General features: G+C 53.6%; 1 protein-coding gene across 10 annotated transcripts in view; it reads right to left on the reverse strand.

Annotated features, from left to right (window-relative positions):
• Arhgap22 (Rho GTPase activating protein 22) overlaps positions 1-19,235 on the reverse strand; it is a 156,830-nt gene that overhangs the window by 4,622 nt on the left and 132,973 nt on the right. For 5 of the 10 annotated variants that reach the window (XM_075988743.1, XM_075988742.1, XM_075988744.1 and 2 more), the window contains 5 exons: positions 17,080-17,208; positions 5,747-5,954; positions 3,194-3,326; positions 2,396-2,469; positions 1,283-1,404 (listed from right to left, as the gene is read on the reverse strand). In XM_075988743.1, the coding sequence (XP_075844858.1) occupies positions 1,283-1,404; positions 2,396-2,469; positions 3,194-3,326; positions 5,747-5,954; positions 17,080-17,208 (666 nt within the window). Of the gene's footprint in view, positions 1-1,282; positions 1,405-2,395; positions 2,470-3,193; positions 3,327-5,746; positions 5,955-17,031; positions 17,209-19,235 lie in introns of those variants that run through there. The other 5 variants (XM_075988740.1, XM_075988741.1, XM_075988748.1 and 2 more) reach the window with 2 other exon arrangements.

The raw sequence follows: 19,235 nt of genomic DNA on the forward strand, positions 1-19,235 counted from the left end.
AAGTCAGATCCTCTGGAACCAGAGTTACAAAGTGTTGCGAGTTGCCACGTGGATACTAGCAACCAAACCTGAGTCATCTGCCAGAGCAGCAAACGTACTCAACCACAGAGCCATGGCTCAGGCCCTGATAAAGTCTTCTTAATGTGTATGGAGATATGCATACACGTAAATGCACATATGCACAGTGTTGGCCACCCAACCCCTCCATCATCCCTGAGATGCCGGGCTCCCAATCTGGGGGTACGGCTCCCATGTGGTGGTATGTGGCTCAGCAGTAAAGATAGGGTCATCCAAAGGTCAACAGTGTCTGCTCTACAGCCGTGCTCCCTCCAGCAGAGTTCGGAAGAGAGACCATGGCCTGGGTGGACTTCCCATGGAAACCTAGTGCTCCAGGAGAAATCACAGAAGACTTCTCAGCCAGAAAACTCAGCCCTTCCAGATTGGGCTATGGGGCTGCTGCTGGCATCCAAGTTTGGGCCCATATCCTCAGGTCTAAACCAGGACTTCAGGAGTGTCCTCACCAACCAGATGTGAACAACCCAGGCAGCAAGGTCCTTACACTGGCTCTGTTGGGGACAGGCTTCCCAAAGGCTTGTGGATACAGGCTCTCGTTTCCACACTGGCCTCTCTTTACGTGGGCCCTCTGCAAGCTCGGCTGTCAGGCCCCTGGTGAGTCACTGTACCTCACGTGGCCTCCATTTCATCATCTGGGACTTAAGGACTATAATCACACACAGGCCAGTGTGGGGACTGTTCCTGAATGGCACAGATGAGCTGCAAAGCGGAGACTGTCTGTTTCCTTATTCACCTCTTCCTCGCTTCCTTTTTCTGAGACCATGTCTCATGCTGTCCAGGCTGACCTCAAATTCCTGGACTTACGTGATTCTCCAGCCTTAGCCTCACTATGTTGCTCTTTTAAAACATCATTTTATTATTACTTATCACAAGAGAAAAATTCCCTGGTGCTTGCACAGGTCTATCCTCCAGGAACCTAAGACGATCACTTCACTGTGGCGCTAAAGCAGAACATATTTGTGTGGGTTCAAGGAGAAGGACTCCGGATTCCCAGCTGCTCCGTCCTCTCTAACCACTGGTCATTTTCATTGTTTCCAATAACCGGTTACTACCAGCCACAGAGGGAAGGAGGGTATGTCCCTAAAGATGGAGACAGGACATTTAAGCTATTGTCCCACTGGCAATAAGCTGTGTTAAGCATGTGCTGGCGACTAACACGAGCCCAAACCTCCCAGCTTTGGGCACCACCAAGCCACCTCCCTTTTACCTTCCATGATGGTTACAGGATCCTCTATCTGTGGCCGAAGGATGTTAGGGCCAAAGACTGTTGCCAAGTTCTGGACACTCATCTTGTTGACATCTGAGTGGGCCTGCACTTCATCCAGAAACCTGCAAAAGAGAAAATGCCATTAGTGAAGCAGCAAATTCCGAACTCCAGTCTACCGTGAGCTCTGAGCCTCGCATGGCCATGGCCACCATACCACACCCCACCAAGCCCAGCCCACACGGACTTCACCTCTTCCACCCTGCACCACCACCCACCCACCAAACTAACACTCCAAGCTGCACCCCGCAGACATACCCACCATACCATACTGCTGATGCCCACCCCATACCAGTCAGCCACCCGCATTACTACCCGCTCCATCAATCCACATACCGCACCTTACATACCTATGCTTCATGCACCAGCATCCGTCATAGCTATGAACAGCCAAACCCTAGCCATATCCACACAAAACCCACCCCATCCACACCCACTCAGCTACCCTATACCCAACCACTCACTATCCTATCATGCTACCTTCAATACGCGGGCATATCCCATAGCCACCCAACCCTCAACTTCATAGAGTCATGCCCTCTACTCCAACCCTACCACATGGCCGCCTTTGTGCCCTCAGGCCCCCTTCCATCTCCACACTCAGCCAAGCCTCTCAGGCTTTCTATGGCTACTGGGTACAGTCAGCTGCACCTGTATGTGATCAAGGAAGACTGCTCCTGAGATCTAAGACTATCCTGAAAAACAAAGGCCAAGGAACAAGATATGGCCATCCTTAGTGTAGAAGGCAAATGCGCCATAAGCTCGGACCCCTCCTGGCACTGGGTCAATGTCATCCCAGCAGACCCCTGTCAGCACCCAGCATGTGGGGAAGGGAAGTGAGAGGTACCCAGAAAGGCAGGGGGCAGGGTCCTTCTGAAATGATTCACGACCGACCACCTCCTGCAGCTCTGTGTTCTTCCGCACTCCTTGCCATCCCAACCTTGCTGAGGCAGGGTTGAGGGGGTGAATGGAGACCCTCTGTACAGTTTTGTTTCTCCAGGGGTGGAGGGAATGAGTGAAGAGCCAGAGGAGGCCTGCCCCAAACAGGCCGCTTACCTGCAGATGTATCTGAGCAGGTTGTAGTTGGCCTGAGGAAGGTTGCTCACTTGTTTAGCTAACTCCAGAGTCCCCTTGTGAAGAAAGAGAACAGAGAATTTCAGACACCAGCACTATGGCCTCCCCTAACTGGAGAAAGGCAGGACGGGAGGAGGGAGGGATGCATGGCAAGTCCCAGCTGACCTCCTCCGTTCCTTCCGAAGTGTGGCTGTGACCTCTTGAGGAGACTGATTTCATTTCTGGGAGCTGGAGTGAGGGGTGGCCTTTGCAAGGCCACAGAGGAATGTCTCGGCTCACTTATCAGCGCACAAATATTTGCCAGATAACAACTCTCACCCAGGCACAGTCACGGAGAAGGCAAACAGTCTGTCCGCTGCAGCAGCCCAGAGCTGCAGATGGCTCCAGCAAGGCCAGGAGGGCAGAGTGTGGAGGGGAGGGGACTGAGGCCTGTCCTGGCGGCTATCTCAGAAAACAGGTAACAGGCTCCTCGGTCTTAACACCGTGAGAGCCTGGGAGTCTCAGCAGGGTGTGAGAGACCATGGGGAAGCAGAAGTGTGCGCTGTGCGTTGGCTAGAACTGGGTACGCTGTGTTAAGAGGGGGTCTGCCTTCCACCCCACCCCTCTTCTGCGCTATCAGAGGAGAACTGGAGTCCTACACAGACTCCACAGCTGAGGGCCCTCCTTGCCGCGCACAGCAGCCTTGCAGTCAGGACCCATGTGCCACTGACAAATCTTGACTCCACAAGCCTGCTGCCCCCCCCCAGCCCACCCCCAGGATGTGTCCCGGGAGGCACTGACCTCCCCCTCGTCCTTGGTGAGCAGCTGGGCGCAGCTGAGGAAGTCCTCATACCTGGCGAAAGGGATGACGGGCTCTGGGAGCTCCCGAAGGTAGAGCTTCAGCAGGGAGGCCACTGTGTGCACGTCTGTGGTGCTGGGGTGAAAAGGGGGACATGAGTGAGAACGCGACCCCAGGAAGCTGCAGGACTAACACGTACGCTATGACCTCCCATGAGACCAGTACCCGGTCTCAGGTCGAGGTGTGTGCATATAGCCAGCTGCAGACCCAGGCTGCCTGCAAGCACAGAAGGCAGGACCCTTGCACGGGAGGGGGGTGGGGGGTGGTGGTGGTGTGTGTGACAGAGAGACCGGAAGTTTCAACTTGGATCTACTCACCAGCCTCACATCACTGGCTCAAATCCAGTCTAGTGTCTAAGGGGCGAAGAGAATTCGGTTTTGTGTTCACAGTGTGGGACTTGGCAGATGTTCTACTGCAGAAGCCACAGCACATGGCTGGTCCTCTCACAATGAGAATTCTGCTTTGTGTTCACGGTGTGCGACTTGGCAGATGTTCTGCTGCAGAAGCCACAGCGCATGGCTGGTCCTCTCACAACAGCTGCTCAAGGTAGAAGGAATCACCTGGGACCCGGATCAGCTCACAGGAAGCTCTCATACGGTACAGCCAAGTCTTTGCTTGAGCTTGCTTAGTTCCCGGGATGAACCCTGGCTGAATTGGGGAATCTATATCAGAGGGAACCCACCAGGGCTGACCTTCCTGCAAAGAGCAGCACCCAGCACTGGCTGGACAGGTGACAGGTCAAGTTCCTGCCTCTGGTCTCAGCGCCTTGCTCCATCTCTAGGGCCATGGATGGCCACAACTGGACTTACTCTCCACTATGGGCTCAGAGACGCCTAGGCTAAAGTGTATGTGTGTGCCGGGGCCGGGGTATTCAAGGGTATTCCCAGTTCAGGCTCACTCTCCCTTTTCCTATTTGCCTTGACTCTGTGGGACAGTTCTGGCCACAGCTGGCACCCCTTCCAAGGTGGCACTTCAAGCTACACCTGGGCCAGCAGATCTTGGCTGCCTAATAAGGTGACATTTGGCCATGTACCATGCTGGCATCCTAAAGCCCTGGGTCCTTTTGGCAGACATTTGATATTATGGCCTCCATATGACCACACATTCCCAAGATCCACACATGTGGGCTTCCTGACCTCCCTCCACAAGCCAAGCTGCTGATGCTCACTGCCCACTGCCCACTACCTCTTCCTAGGTCACGGCCTGGAGGAAGGGCCTTGTCATGCTGCCCAAGCTGAGATGCAGGTCTACAGAACTGAATTCAGGGATGGGCGCCAAACTGGGCCCAGCTGGCACCATGCATTAAAACAGGAGGCATGACAAGATGATGACACCAGAGGGTGGGTTAGGCCCGAAGGCTCGGTACCTTGCCAGGAAACCCCAGGGAGTTTGAATACGGCGGTGCGAGGTCTGACTTCTTTCCAGTGTCTAACACTGCAGCAGGGTGTCTCACCCCGGGAAGTTTCTAAAAGCCCCTGCCCCCAGGTCCTACCAAGACCGCGATTGCTGGAAGCAGTCTCTAACCCTTGAGGCCTACAGGAGAGACAAGAACTGTCTGGCAGAGATGGAGAATAAGCCACAAGCTTCTACAAACTATGGACAGGCATTCAAAGGCTCCAGGTAAAGGGACTCCAATGCCCCGTGGTTAGTCCTGAGGGCCACAGGTAAGGAAAGAAATGTCACAGCTCTGGCTATGGCCATGGTTCTGGGAAGAAACTGGATGGATGAGTGTTACACTCTGTAGGACCAGGAAAGCCCAGGGCTGTGGGCACTGCAGGGCTGGTTTGTCCTGAGGTAGAAGGATCCTTGTCTGAGGGAAGATGTCAGAAAAGGCAGCTTTATGGATGCCTGGTTTGGTTTCATGGCTTGATACAAGAGCTCTATGCAAAACAGATCTGTACTGAGTGGGATGCTGGCAGAGAGAAGCGAGCCCACACAACCCCACGGAGAGGCAAGCCCCACTCCCCCACTATCAGGCCCAGGGAAGTGGATGTAGTTTCCACGTAGTAGCCATGGGAAAGCCCCAGTGATGAGCACAGATCCAAGGCGGGCAGAAGCAATTGTCTTCCGACTGCGATGGAACTCAGCTGCTAGGTACCATACCACTGTGGAAGCTTGGGCTGGGTCACTAAGAAGAGGCAGAGCTAAGAGGCACACTGCAGGAAGCCTGGACTCCAAGATGCAGCTGTGTCTAAGCCATGCCGGCCTGGCAGCCAGCTGAGGCCTTCTTCCCTCTACCAGGGTCAGAAAAGAGCTGCGAACACTACCACATGGCTGACCTTGTTTGTGGCAGACAACCTCAAGAAGACCAGGGGACCAGCGTGACTCTGCACTGGCAGTCCGTCCTCTGAGCAGACTAGATAAACGTGCATGAGTCATAGGGGCAGCCGACATACCAGGCAGGCTCTGCTCAGAGAAGCTGGTGTCAAGGGGGAAACTATAGCAGGCTTACCAACCGGCCCCACCTCTCCTGCCCTGTCTCTCTCAGAGCTCACCTGTCAAACAGAGGCTTCTCCCCACAGTCGAAGGAATCCTGCAGGTCCCTCACCAGGTTGGCCTGACCCGGCATACGGAAGAGCCCCTCTTCACCGAGTCCTCGCTCCCGGATGAAATCCACACACTGTTCCACCAGCAGAGGTGCCAGGCGAGGGCCATACTTCCGCTCATGGTGCACTGTGTCCTCCAGCCGCTGCCCAAAGATCCCTGGACACAGGAAGAGACTGTTTAGATTCCTCTGCCGCTCTGCTCAATGGCGGGTGAAGGGTGTCTGGGACAGCTGAAGGCAGAGAAGGCTGTGGGTACCAAAGGAGGCTCTTTCCAAGGGTACAGATTAGACGCTGGGAGGGCACCCCCAAGTGGCTAGGCGGGGCTCTTAGCGCAGCTAGCCTGGCTTGTGGAGTTTGCTCAGGCCAGGAGAAAATGGCCTCAGGGGGCATATATTTGAATTGTGTTCATGGATTTGGAACTCGCTCCGGATGGGAAACCATGCCATGTCCAGGCACATGAGAATGAGCAGATCCCTCTTGGGTCAGTTCCTTGCGCACTGCTGTAAAAGGGAGGCACAGGACAGCTCACGGGACAAGACTGTCGACACACTGATGTGGAAAACATTGTCCCATTCAAGATCATTCATGAAAACATTATCCCATTCAACATCATTCATCAAAACATCGTCCCATTCAACCTCATTCATCAAAATGATGCAGTGAGTGCCGGGGCACCAGCTCAGCTCAGTAGGTAAAGCCTCTACACGTAAGTGTGAGGACCTCAGTGCAGATCCGTGTAACTTTGGACACAGTAGCACCCATGTGTAATCCCATGTTCCTAGAGTGAGATAGGAGGAGCCCTAAAAACTTGGGCCAGCTATGTTGTCATACACAGTAGTGAAGAAAAAACCCTGTCCCCAACAAGGAGAGACAACCAAGGTTGCCTTCTGCCCTCCACACACACACACACACACACACACACACACACACTAGAGAGGAGGAGGAGAAGAAGAAGAACAACACTACAAGACATTGCCTCACATCCCTCAGAGGCTACTGTCATCAGAAGAGAAACCAGGGAGAGCGGGCAGGGAGGAAGAGGAACCGAAAGGCTACGCACTGCTCGGGGTAGGGGAATGAAGCACTGTGCACCATTAGCAGAGACAGGAGATGGTGCTGCTGGGATATCCATCCATGCAGTGTGGTATCTCAGTTCAGTGAACTGAGTACTGAAATTACTGTGCAAGCAATGCCAGTGCTGGTTAGATGAGGGAAAAGAACTGAAAGTGGGATGTCAAAGGTAGGTGTGTGTGTGTGTGTGTGTGTGTGTGTGTGTGTGTGTGTACGTGCACAGCAGCTTTGCAAACAGCAACGCAAGGTGGGGGACACTCGCGCTGTGCCTGCACAATGAGACGTGGTTCCGCCCTGCAAAATCAAGAAATTCTGAGAGGCTACGACAGGGATGAATCCAGAAGACACTGCAAAATAAGGCTCTCCCAAAGGTACAAAAGCTGTGTGACCAACTGGTAAGGATTCCTACATTGTCACTCTCAGAGAAAGGAGGTAGAATAGTGGTCGCTGGGGACTGGGAGGGAGGTGGACATAACTGTTCAGGGGTACAGCTTCAAAGATAGGGAAGGATGGTTCCACCGCCATCTGAACTTTAAGATGAAGCAGTCGAGGAGTGGTGGCGCTCGCCTTTAACCCCGGCACTCGGCGAATCTCTGTGAGTTCGAGGCCAGCCTGGTCTACAGAGCTACCAGGACAGCCAGGGCTACCAGAGAAACCCTGTCACAAAATAGCACTGCAAATGCTGAGCCTTAAACTGCACGATCTGGAAATAAAGCACTCAGAGCTGGTGAGGAAGATGCCCCTGCTCCGCATGCCTTCTCAGGGAAAGGTGTGCACCATACGCACACACGTTGGGATTTTCTTTGTGCATGTGAACATGTCAACTTGTGTGTGCCTGTGGCAGGGTCCAAGTGAAGCCCATTCAGTGTGGCCCTGGATGCAGTAAACATCCCAGCTCTTCTGTCACGACCATGAAGATGGAGGCGCCCAGCAGCAGGTCCCATGGACAGGGACCATCAGGTCACAGCAGAAGAAGTCGTACTGGAAAAGATGGAAACCTCCCTCTTCTGGGACTTGGCAGGCTAGTTCCCTGACTGTGACTTTGGGGAAGGCTGAGCGCCTGGAGCTCAGGGACAAGATGTCTACTTGGGTAGCTCAAAGCAGGCCAGACTCAGGCCGAACAGTGTTCTAGCCTTTGCGCTCAGAGCTGGTTGGTCCAAGGACACAGAGACGCTGCTTTTTCCCTCTCAGGACTCAGTCACCCATGCACAAATTTACCTCCTCCTGTCACGTTGAAAAGTTTTGTTTTATTTTGGGGGGAGGGGTTTCAAAACAGGGTTTCTCTGTGAAACAGTCCCAGCTGTCCTGGAACTCACTCTGTAGACCAGGCTGGCCTTGAACTCACAGAGATCCACCTGCCTCTGCCTCCTGAGTGCTGGGGTTAAAGGCATGTGCCACCACTACCTGTTTTGTTTTGTTTTTTGAGGGGGTGTGGAACATTTTTTAAATTAGCTTTTTTTTCTCCCTCTCTCCTTCTTTGTTTCGAAGTGCACACACTACGTAAGCTTTTTGTCATTGAGCTGTACCCCAGCTCTTGAGTTTCTCTTGAAATATCTGTGCTTACGGCGGCAACAGCTCTAAGTCTCCACAAGGCAAGCGTGATAAAAGTACCTCTGACAGAAACCCACTGCTGCCTCCCACCCACCTCGGCTGCTTCCTGCTTTGAGGCATTTGTGACTACAGGCCTCCCCAAATGACACTAGAGTCTGGAAAAGTGGGGAAGGCGTCCCAGCCCACAGAAGGAAGCCACGGGAAGTCATGTCTGTTGTAACCAGAAGTACCATTACGTCAAATGAGCAGTCATGGAACACACAGAGGAAGTGTCCCCAGGTGGGGCAGCGGCTAGTTTGGCCTGGCACCTGCCTCCTCCCCACCACCCATATGGACCTTTCCTTCAGCTTTGCCCACGCCTCAACCTCACCAGGGTCAACTTCCACACAGTCATGCCCATGTCTAGTTGTTTGTTTGTTTTGTTTTGCTTTATTTTTTACTCTGTGGGGGCTTGCCACAGCTCCCAAATAAATACAAGGAGATTGACTTTTACTTTTGAATGTCCGGCCCTAGCTTGGCTTGTTTCTAGCTAGTTTTTCTAACTTAAATTATCCCATTTCTCTGTAAGTACATTTTACCTCTGGGCTCTCAGCCTTCCTTTAGCCTTTATATCTTTCTTTCCCTCTCACTCCACGGCTGGCTGTGTGGCTGGGTGACTGGCCCCTGGCATCCTCCTCTCCTCCTGTTCTCCATTCTCCCTTTCTAGATTTCTCCTCCAATTTTATTCTCTTTGCCTGGAAGCCCCGCCTATCCCTCTCCTGTCTAGGTATTGGCCATTCAGCTCTTTAGCAGACCAAATCAGGTGTTTGCAGCAGGCAAAAGAACTCAGCTTTACAAAATTACACAAATGCGACATCGAAGGCTGCAACACACCTTTGCATCGGTAAACAAATGCGCCACAGCACAAACGATTGCAAACACATCTTCAACTAAAACCCCACAGCACCGGTGCACATGCAAGGCCTTCTGTTTCCATTGCTTCTCCCACCCCCAGGGCCATAGCAGTGTAGACACTCATTTCTGCAGGGCCACGGGCAGAGGTGAAGGACTGAGATTATGGGAAGGACAAACACAATGCAGTGCTTTTGCCTGTCCCAAGTCACTGGACTCAGCTCCCGGCCTCAGCTCCCAGTGACTGGAGACCAGTCAGGAAGACAGAAGACTTGCCAAATTCTCTCCACAGACTCACAAAGCTCAGGTGAGTCCAACCAGCCTCCTTGCTCCCCGGGTCCTAGGCATCCGCCTCTCACTGTATGTCCGTGCCTGGCCCTGTTCTAAGAGCAGAAGTCCTCCTATTCTCAGGGGAAGCAAACCCAGATCCCCAGGGAAAATGTAGACAACACCATTCCCTAAGTAGAACATGCATGATCTAAGGGTAAACTGAGGATTTTGGCACCAGACGTAGAAAAGGAGATCACGACTGCTCCATAGTACGCTTGAGGGAAGATTTTTATTTTATAAGGGAGCGAACAGCCAGAGGCATCCGGAAGAGTCCAGAGCCCGGAGACAAAGCAAACGTGGCCAATAGACTGCACTTGGCCACGAGAGGAGAGAGGGGAAGAGAGAGAAGGAGACAGGGAGTGAAGGCAAAGGGGACCAAGAGGGAGGGGTGGGAGGGGCAGGAGGGGCAGGAGGGGCAAGAGGGAGGGGATGAGAGGGGAACAAAAGAAAGGGCATACCTAAAACAGCAGAGTTAATAGGGGCGAGTGAGGCGCTTGGGGAAGGACGCCCATGAGCTGGAAAAGTTTAGGGTGGAGCACAGGGTGAGGAAAGATAGGACGCGGCCTTCTTGTGGTACTGAGGGAGCCTGGTGGCGGCATGCGCTGCTTTGGTGTGCTAACAGGCACCACTGATAGCCACCTGTCTCTTTAGGGCCTGAACTAAGGAGCTGGCAAAACAGAACAATTTTAACAATACACTAGAACGGAAGGTCCCTTCCGTGGATGCCCTGCTCCCTGCACCCCATATCTGAACTCATCTTTTTGTACTTCAGCATTTTCACTTAAAGGAGCAGCTCCTCATGCTTGGGTCATTGTGGAACAAGACAAAGGCGGCATGAATACCAGCACTATAGTACCATGACAACGAATCTGATAGGCAGGTGACATAAACAGAGCAAGCACCCCAAAACGATGACTCATATCCCAGACACGGCAGAGTGGGAGGGTTCAAGATTTCATCACAACCCACAATTTAAAACTTATGAGCTGTTTGCTTCTGGAATTTTCCACTTTGTACTTTCAGGTGGCCCCTGGAAGTTAGAACCCCAGAAAGTCAAAGCTGTGGATGTGTGAGCGACACCAGGAGTCTCAGAGTCATCCCGGGTTGTGAGCATGCTCCCCGCCCCACCCGCTGCGATCTTCACTTTACTAACCAGGCTGCCAGGCCAGCTCTGCCCTGCTGGCCTCCACCAGCCCCTAGGCACAAAACTTAGACGAGCCCATCTGTCCGCACGGCGACACCCAGTCTTGACAGGTCTGTCCGTGACAGCCCCTCCAACCCTGCCTCCCACTGAAGCCTTCCTGAACATTCTCACTGGCCCCAGATAGGGGCAATGGGAAAGTCACAAGGTCTCGGCACTTCAAAATAGAAGAGGTTTGGGGAAGGAGGTGACAGAGGAAGCAAGCAAGTATGAGGAAGGGGACGAGGGGTCAATGGAGTAGCCGAGATGGAGACACCTGGTGCTGGAGGGCGGGGATGAGGAAGGATGCCTGGAGGGGAGACAAGGTTATGTGAGCACCGGCCCCAGATGCCAGGAGGTCGGGACAGAGGGGGCAAGTAATAAGACCAAAGAGACCCAGGTCCTGGATGCACATTTGGCTAAACCAGTGGACCACAGGCCTCTGTCTCCATCTACAGAGTGAAGTAGCATCTATGTTCACAGAGTGCCCCAAGGCCCAGGATGGCCCCGCATTTCCAGGCCATCCCCTCTTCCACTGGACTCTTGAAAGGAAAAATCCAGACCTCATTCCTGCTCAGCCTCCTGATTCTTCCTTGCCAGCTGCCCCCACTGTAGGCAAGCCACGATCAGGCCTCAGGCAGCCTCCCTTTCCAGTAGCCCTGCCCACTGCTTTCTTTACCACAGTCTGCCTCTCTGGCAGACCCTGTGTGGCCTGGCCCCACCTGTTGAACTCCCAAAGCCCTCCTGGCAAGTCTCAGAGGGGAAATATGCCAAGAATCAGTTCCAGTAGGGTTGTCATGTTGCTGGAAACCCAGCCAGTACGTGGTTCCTAGAGGTCCCGGCCTACGGTCGTCACAAAGCGCCCACTCTGCCAGCTGAGAGGAAGCTCTCGGGATGGCTTTCCTCAGGGTAGACCTGTGGTCACAGCTTCTGCCTGACCAGCTGTTCCTTCCAGCCTGGCCTACGTGCCTCCGGTAAGTACCTCTCAGAATCTCCAGCAGGAGTGGAAGCCCCAGCCCCAGCTGCTGCTCAGAGCTCATTCTAAAACCCCCTGGAAGTGACCCTCAACCTCCCTGCCGAGTCCTGGAGCTATGCCCACGGGTGAACACACAATACCAACACAGGGCACCTAGTGCCTCAAGGGAAGTGGTGGTGGTGGTGCGAGGGGGCCAGAGTCCTGCCACAGCAAGAAAGGGGGGCCACTGGGATTCCCTCTGGATCTGGTCCCAGAGCTGAGGCAGCAGGTCGGCTTGGCTGCTGTCTATCTGCCTTTGGCTCTCCCCAGTGGAGAGGAGGCCACAGTCGGGGGTGGGGGTGGGGTGGGAGGAGGACAACGAGAAAACAATTCTCCAGAGGTTTGCAAACTTTGGGGAAATCTACAGTCTCCCTCTTAGCTACAAACTTTTCTTGCTCTTTGGTCCACTCCCACCTGCAACCTGCCTTGCACCGACTCCTGGAACATCCACCCCCACTTTGATTGAACCACTGACTTTTCCTATTTCAGGTCTTGCTTTCTGAGACAGTCTCAGATTGGGAAGAGGGTGAAATCCTTTCTAACTTTCCCTCAGCATGGCTGGAAAACCACCAGAGGTTAAGGCACTAGAATGGGGTTGTCCAAGGCCAGTCAAACCCCAAGACAAACCTATTCCCTCCTCTGGTTGGTGGCGGTTCAGAGGCCAGCAACAGGCCCTGGAGTCCCAGCTTTTGACCCATCTCCTGCTGTCGGGGATGGGGAAGATATTAAATTCCTAGACGTAGTTTCCCATCTCACCAAACAGCTTTCACCCCTGCCAGAAAGGATAGGGGATCCCCAGTTCCTCTTCCCCGACACAAACATGCACATACATCCCCGCAGCCCCCTGGGGTTCTAGGATACCCGGGCTCCGTGATGCGGGCCACTCTCCCTCAGCTCCCACCCCCCAAGCCCCGCGCTTCCCGTCGAGCCCCTACCTGGGGCGGCGGGCGCGCAGCAGGAGGGCAGGCGGCAGGGCGGCCGTGGGCAGGCGCGGCAGCTGGAGAAGGCCCGAGCAGCCGGCATCAGGCCCATGGCGCGCCCAGGCGCGGCGGCGCGGCAGCAGAATCAGGAATGCCCGGCACGCGCACAGGTAGCGTCTTGCCCGCCGCCTGCCCGGCCAGAGCCGCCCGGGGCCGGACCCGGGGCGAGGGAGGGAGGCTCGAGTGCCTGAGATGCCTCCCCGCGCTGGGAGTTCCCGTTGCGCACCCCTTTTCTGCACCGCTGTATCAGGAGCCCTGAGTTGGCAGCAGCTCCCCACGCGATCATTTCCTAGCTGGGGCCCCGCTTTAGGAGCACCCAAGCAGACCAAGGTCCCAGAGGCACGAGTTTCAGGAGGTGCAAGGGAGGCCAGAGAGGACTGGGTAACTGGTTCTGAATCACCTTGCCAGCAGAGCTTAATGCCCGACCTAAAGGGGATCCCACACTCCAGGCTTTCCAGGTCTCCTACCTCCTTGAAACCAGGCTTGGATTTGACCTTGTCTCCTCCCAGCAGATCTAAAAGATAATTAACAACCCATTTTTACAAGAAGCTGTGAAGCCTCAGATAGGATGCTATTTGCTTGGGGTCTCCTAGCGGAGAACCGACAGATCATTCCAAAATCGTCTTTTTTGGAAAGGTTGGTCTAGAAGAGCTCACAATCGTGTGTTCGGAGTGGTGTTCAGGATCAGCCTACACCAGGAAGCAGGTGGACAGAAGCAGAGAATGGAGAGATGGAGAGAAGGAGGAAGAAAGCCCTGAGTCTGGGGGAATGGGGCCCCTCCTCAAGCTAGGTAGAAGCACAAGGGACCATCACTTTACCTGCTCAGGTTTAGTAGGATATAGCCGGGAGTAATGACCACCGAAGGAAACTTTAGAGCTGCTCTAAGAACCAAGATAACCCATTGAGTAATTTTAAGAACACACCTTGAGCCAGGCAGTGGTGTCCCGTGCCTTTAATCTCAGCACTCAGGAGGCAGAGGTGGATAGATCTCCATGAGTTTGAGGCCAGCCTGATCTCAGACTGATCATAGCCAGGTCTATGTAGATAATAGACTCTGTCTCAAATCTTAATGCAAAAAGATCCATAACGATCAAAGTATCAAAGTGGTAAATAAAGGCAGGCTGAGCGAGTCTCAATCACGTCCTGTCTTTATTCCAAATGGGGTATTTTGATGTCATGTCTTGGTGACTTCCTCGCCTTATACAGCCAGAGGTCAGCTTGGTTAGGTATGAACTGGCTGAGGGTGGAAAGGCTGTCACGGACTGTCAGGGTAACTGCAGGGTGCTTGAACTACAAGAGGAAGAGGAGATAAGGGGACTTACCAGTCCAGGAAGTGGAAAAGGCAAGGGGTATATCCTTACCCGTGTGTCCCCGGGGAAAGCACACGCTCCCAAAGTTTTGAGCTGTGGGACACTGAGACTAACAGCGTAGGCCCTGAACCTGAGCATGGAGCTAAAGTCCTTCATCCAAAAGTGCGTAGAATCCAAAGTGTCTAGTCTCTCTTGTCAGGTCAGTATGAAGGTGGGAAGGGTGGCCTTCCTACTCCCCGCTAGGGTGGGTAGACAATGGTGCTGGCTTGTTTTCTCCTATCTGAACCCCAGTTTCCCAACCTGGAGGTTCCTAAATTAGACCTACCAGCCTAGGAAATGCCCAGATGAATGGAGGTTTGCAGTTGCCTCCTGCTTATGGGTCCTCACCAGCTCTACTTCACTGAGTTCTAGTCTGTTGGGTTGGGAGCATCTGGGGTGGGGGAGAGGGGAGCAGGGCTGGAGAGCCCATACATGATGATGGTTCTCTTCTGTGAGCAGCCTGGTGCCAGGTGGGTTCTTGAGCTTAGATGGCGCCTCTGAGCAGCGTGTGCAAGAGCGCAGAGCTCCGTGTAGCATACAGTGAGGGGAGACTGGTTAATGGCTGCCAGAGGAGGGAGGGAAGACAGGGTGGCAGAAAGCAGAGAGGGAGTTAAAGGTGGCTGAGCAGGGGTTGCTGCGGGGAGCTCCCAGATAAAGCAGTTGCTCTGGCCCTGGCTTTCCTGGCTGACAGTTCAAAGCCCGGGGCTGGAGCCTGGAGCAATGACTGCCACTTGTCTCCCCTGACTTGAAGATCCAGATCATGGGCTCCTGAGGCTCTTTTAGGGGAGGGGCCTTAAGTGCTTCCTGGAAGGAGATCTGAGGATGCAGTAAACCTGTCCCACCTGTCCCTAAGCCTATGGGGAAGTCTCCACCTGGTGTCTGAACCTTCATGTCTCACTAGAACGGTCACACAGCTTCAGAAGCAGGTTCAAATGACCGAAGCCCAGTCTCGGGCTCACTGGCTTGGCAGGGTGACAATCACTGGAACTGGAAGTAAGACTGTCTTCATGAGTCTCTTGGTGAGGCTGAGATATGGAGCAAATGGTGCCTGGGAGAAGTGATCCCCTCTGACTCCTACCTTAGCTGCCTATACAGATTCACAGACAGCCCACACCCAAATGTGCCCAGACAGAGCCGTGCTCTCAGGATCCCCGCCAGTCTGCTCCACGCTGGCACCTCTTTCACCGTCACTGACCTCCACCCTTGCAAGATGTTCGGCAAGACTCCTGGAGTCAGTGTTCACACCTCCTTTCCTCACACTCAGTCCTGGAGATCTCATCACCCCTGGTTCCTGAACAGAGTTGCAATCTGCTCAGTTCATCAGCCAGGCCCACGAGAAGCGCTGCACTCCTGCACAGACAGTCCAGATTCTGGACCTCCCCTCCCCTCCTGCCTATCCAGGAGCAGACAGACGTTCCCTCCAAACTGCATGTCAGATCACCACATTCTCTGCCTCAGAACTCTCCAATGCTCTCTCCCTATCTCCCTGAGGAGTTAAAGCCCATATCCGGAGGGGGACCAGGAGGCACTCACCCACCACCTGACTCTCAGCCAGAGCTTCCTCTGGCCCACATCAATGCTCCCCTGTGCCAGCCAGGGCTGGCGGGTCCTGGCAGCTTCCCACCAGACATCCTCCTGGCTGCCTCTAGCCTTCTTGCAACACTTTGTTTCAACAATGAAACAGCACTTCATACCCACCAAGGTGGCTATTAGCAAACCCAAAACAAAAGCTTCTAAGAGGCAGGGGACTGACTCTCCCTGGGCAGCCAGCAGGTGCGAACACCGTTACAATCACTACAATCACGGTTGGCACTAATGATAAGTTCTGGGGCTTGGATTGCAAGCATTCCTTCTGATGTTCATTTTCCTGTAAATAAGCAAAGGCACCAGGAATAAGGAATCTGACTAACTAGCAACTGCTAGGCTCTTGTGTTGTCCTGGCTGCCTTGATCAAGAGGACAACAGGTCACACGGCCGGAGCAACCACTCACGCCAGCACCAGCTGTTGGCTGTCCATGAGTGCACTGAGCCAGCAATGACACAACGGGCGCTCATTCTCTTGGCCCCTGAGGCCCAGCCCCACACAGGGCTGGGTGAGACAGTGTGACTGGGCATTTGCAACCAGGAACCTTCAGGAACCATTTCTGCCTTGGCACTTCCCTTGATGAAGGAAAAATTGTGACTAGCAGCCAGGCCATGATCAGTCCAAACATAAGGTTCAATGCCTGTGGGTGGCGCTAGAAGCAGGATGTGATGGGCCAAAGCAAATGTCCACATGCCCCTTCTGGGGCTGTGTCAGTCCCTCTGCCCCCTTGGGTCTCTTGTTCATGAATGCCTTCAGATATGTGTACTTGTCTGTCTTCTCTAGACTGTGACAGACAGCAAGGTGTAGGGGTCAGGGGCAACGCTTGACTTTGCTCAGTGCTGAATTCCAGAGTGTCTGGAATAGACCAGGTATCTTTCGCTACTGATTGAACGCTTTGAATGAACAAGCAAGCAAACAGCAGATGAAGGACAGGAAGTGGACATGGGGGTCAGCGTTGGGTTCCAGTGTTGCAGGGAGGCCTAGGAAAGGGGAATGGTGAAGACTGAGGAATTGATATGAACACAGGGTGGTGTGGAGCCCACCTGCAGTCTGGGGGAAGAGCACTCAGCAGGGTGTCTAGATGGAAGGAGACGAGCGTGTAAAGGCCACAGGCCTCTATTTGGTGGCTTGTGTCCCCTGCCAAGGGGCCACGTACTAGGTGGGAGGCATGACTTCAAGGATAGTAGCAGAAGGAGCAGGCGGCCACCAGACATGCAGGATGCAGTCAGCAAGTCCCAATTGAGAAAGAACTTGTGAGTTTGGGGCAAGAGAACAAGATTACCTGTAGACAAGGGTTCTACAGGGTGGGCATGCGAGCTACGGGAAGTACCTCCGCCCAGCGGGGCCCAGATGACACGGCGAATGGCCTGCACCCAGTCCTCCATATCACGCTGGGAGCTGGCCATGAGCAGGAGCGCCTCAGGGTTGGCTGGCACCTTCTCCCGCTCCCCAGCACCACCTGCAAGACAGACAGACAAGATTTACTGCAGGGTCCCTGTGCAGAACAGGAGGTCCCCTCCAGACACCTGGGAACTCAGCTCTTGCTTCCAGTTTGCGCCCAGTCCCTTTCCACACCTCACATGGGGGTCCTTTCTGGTTTTTCTTTTTTTCCTCCCTTGCTCTCACTTTGGTTTGTTTGTATTTGTTCATTTGCTTCCATATCAAAACCGAAATCATTAAAAGTCTAACCAGACACTACTGTGGAGAAATGCCTATCTCAGGGCAGCTCAGAGAGCTTCAGTCCCTCAGACGGCTTCACTGTGCTTTGTGTGAAGTCAGCCACTGTGTTTGACACTCACTGTGTGCTTTATTTACCCTTAGTGTAGCTGACCTCCCCGCACACCAGATTCCCTGTTCCACGCAGGTTACAGAGGCCGGGTGGTAAGCCTGATCAGGAGTCATCTACTACAGGCTAAAGGGCAGGAGGGGCGGAGGAGAGCTGGGTTCCTTGGAGCTAACTCTCCACTCAGCAACTCTACTGGCTCCCAGGTTGCCCTTGCAAGTGAGTTCATCGCTCGGATGTTCTAAAAACCACTTTATGCTGAGCTCTGTGGGCAATTTAAGGGATTTCTAAGGTTGTTTTCCTCACCCTCCACATCCCCAAACATTGTTCCTTGTGTAGGGTAGGATCCTACGCAGGACAATGTTCTGGGGATGAGTCCCAGAAACAACCTTGTGCCCAAGGGAGAGAAGGTAGACAGAGAACATCACTAGCCCGGACTGTCCCTTGCTGGACTACAGCCCAGGGAAAGAGCCCAGATGGGAACAGATGCTTCTGAGCACTGGAAAGTTCCAGAACATTTCTGCTGAGCACACAACCACCCTTGGCCCATCTTCACAAGATCCGAAAGCAGTTACCAAGTATATGTTGAGGGATCAGGGTCTCTTACCACTTTACCCCAGAGCTAGCTATACCCTTAGCCCACTCTTCTTCTTATTTTATAGACAGAGAAACTGAGGCACAGCCCAATTCAGTATCTCGCCTGCGCTCATAGTTCCTAAGAGATGGAGACATAGATTCCAGGTCCTGGTGCCCGGCCACCAACCCCTGCTTCTCACCACCTCCTAAGAGAGTGTCAGCATGTTAGGGCCACAGCAAGCAGCCCGAGGGAGGTGAGCAGACTCCCTTGGGAGCTGTACCCATGGCGGACATGGACCTTGCTGAAGGTGTTATGAGCATGGAGCATGGGACAACAGACACTGCAGTGGACAGAAGGACCCCCAAAGCTCAGCAGGGTATCGAGCAAGACACTTCCAGGTACAGACAGACGAGCCCTGCTTGCTGGGGCTTCCAAAGTGACCAGACATGAGAGTCGTCGCTGTGGGGAGCAAGGAACTGAGGCCCATCTCCGCTCCTGTGGCGGTGGCCTTACACATGGTCACGGCACTGACAGTGAGCTGTCCGCTCAGAGCAGCTTGGTAGAGGCTGCTACCCATCATTTGGGCCACACAGACTGTGAGGGTCCTTGGTGGGGAGAACCTGAGGACACCAGAAGCTTTCTGTATGACCTCAGCATCGCAGCACAGACCCGAAGAAAGGGACCCAGAGACCCACGGACCCAGGAATTGACCAGCACGTCGTTTTCATACCTAATTGTGAATTTCTCTTTTTAAAATCCATTTTTCCTAAAGAAGGTAACCTGTGCAATACGTTTCCCATTCTACAAAATGTGCGCCTGCTCATCTCAGAAGTGGGCAGACATCCTTGTGCAGAGCCGTATGCCTGGCCAGGGGCCTGTCCCAGGGTGTCATGAGTCTGCATGTTATACAGTTCATGTATTTCTTCATGTATGTTCATGTACATGTATCCTTCAGCATGCATTCTTATTCAAGAAACAGTCCATAACTGTTTTCCAAAGTGGTTCCACCATTTATTTCCAGTCTAGCCAACACCATTCCAGTTCCTGTGTCCTCATCAATGCTTTCTTGTGTTTAGCCGTTCTAGTAAGTGTGCAGGTGGAGATTTGACTTAGCATCTCCCGAATG

The sequence above is a fragment of the Microtus pennsylvanicus genome, chromosome 10, assembly GCF_037038515.1.
Source record: "Microtus pennsylvanicus isolate mMicPen1 chromosome 10, mMicPen1.hap1, whole genome shotgun sequence".
Taxonomy (NCBI): Eukaryota; Metazoa; Chordata; class Mammalia; order Rodentia; family Cricetidae; genus Microtus; species Microtus pennsylvanicus.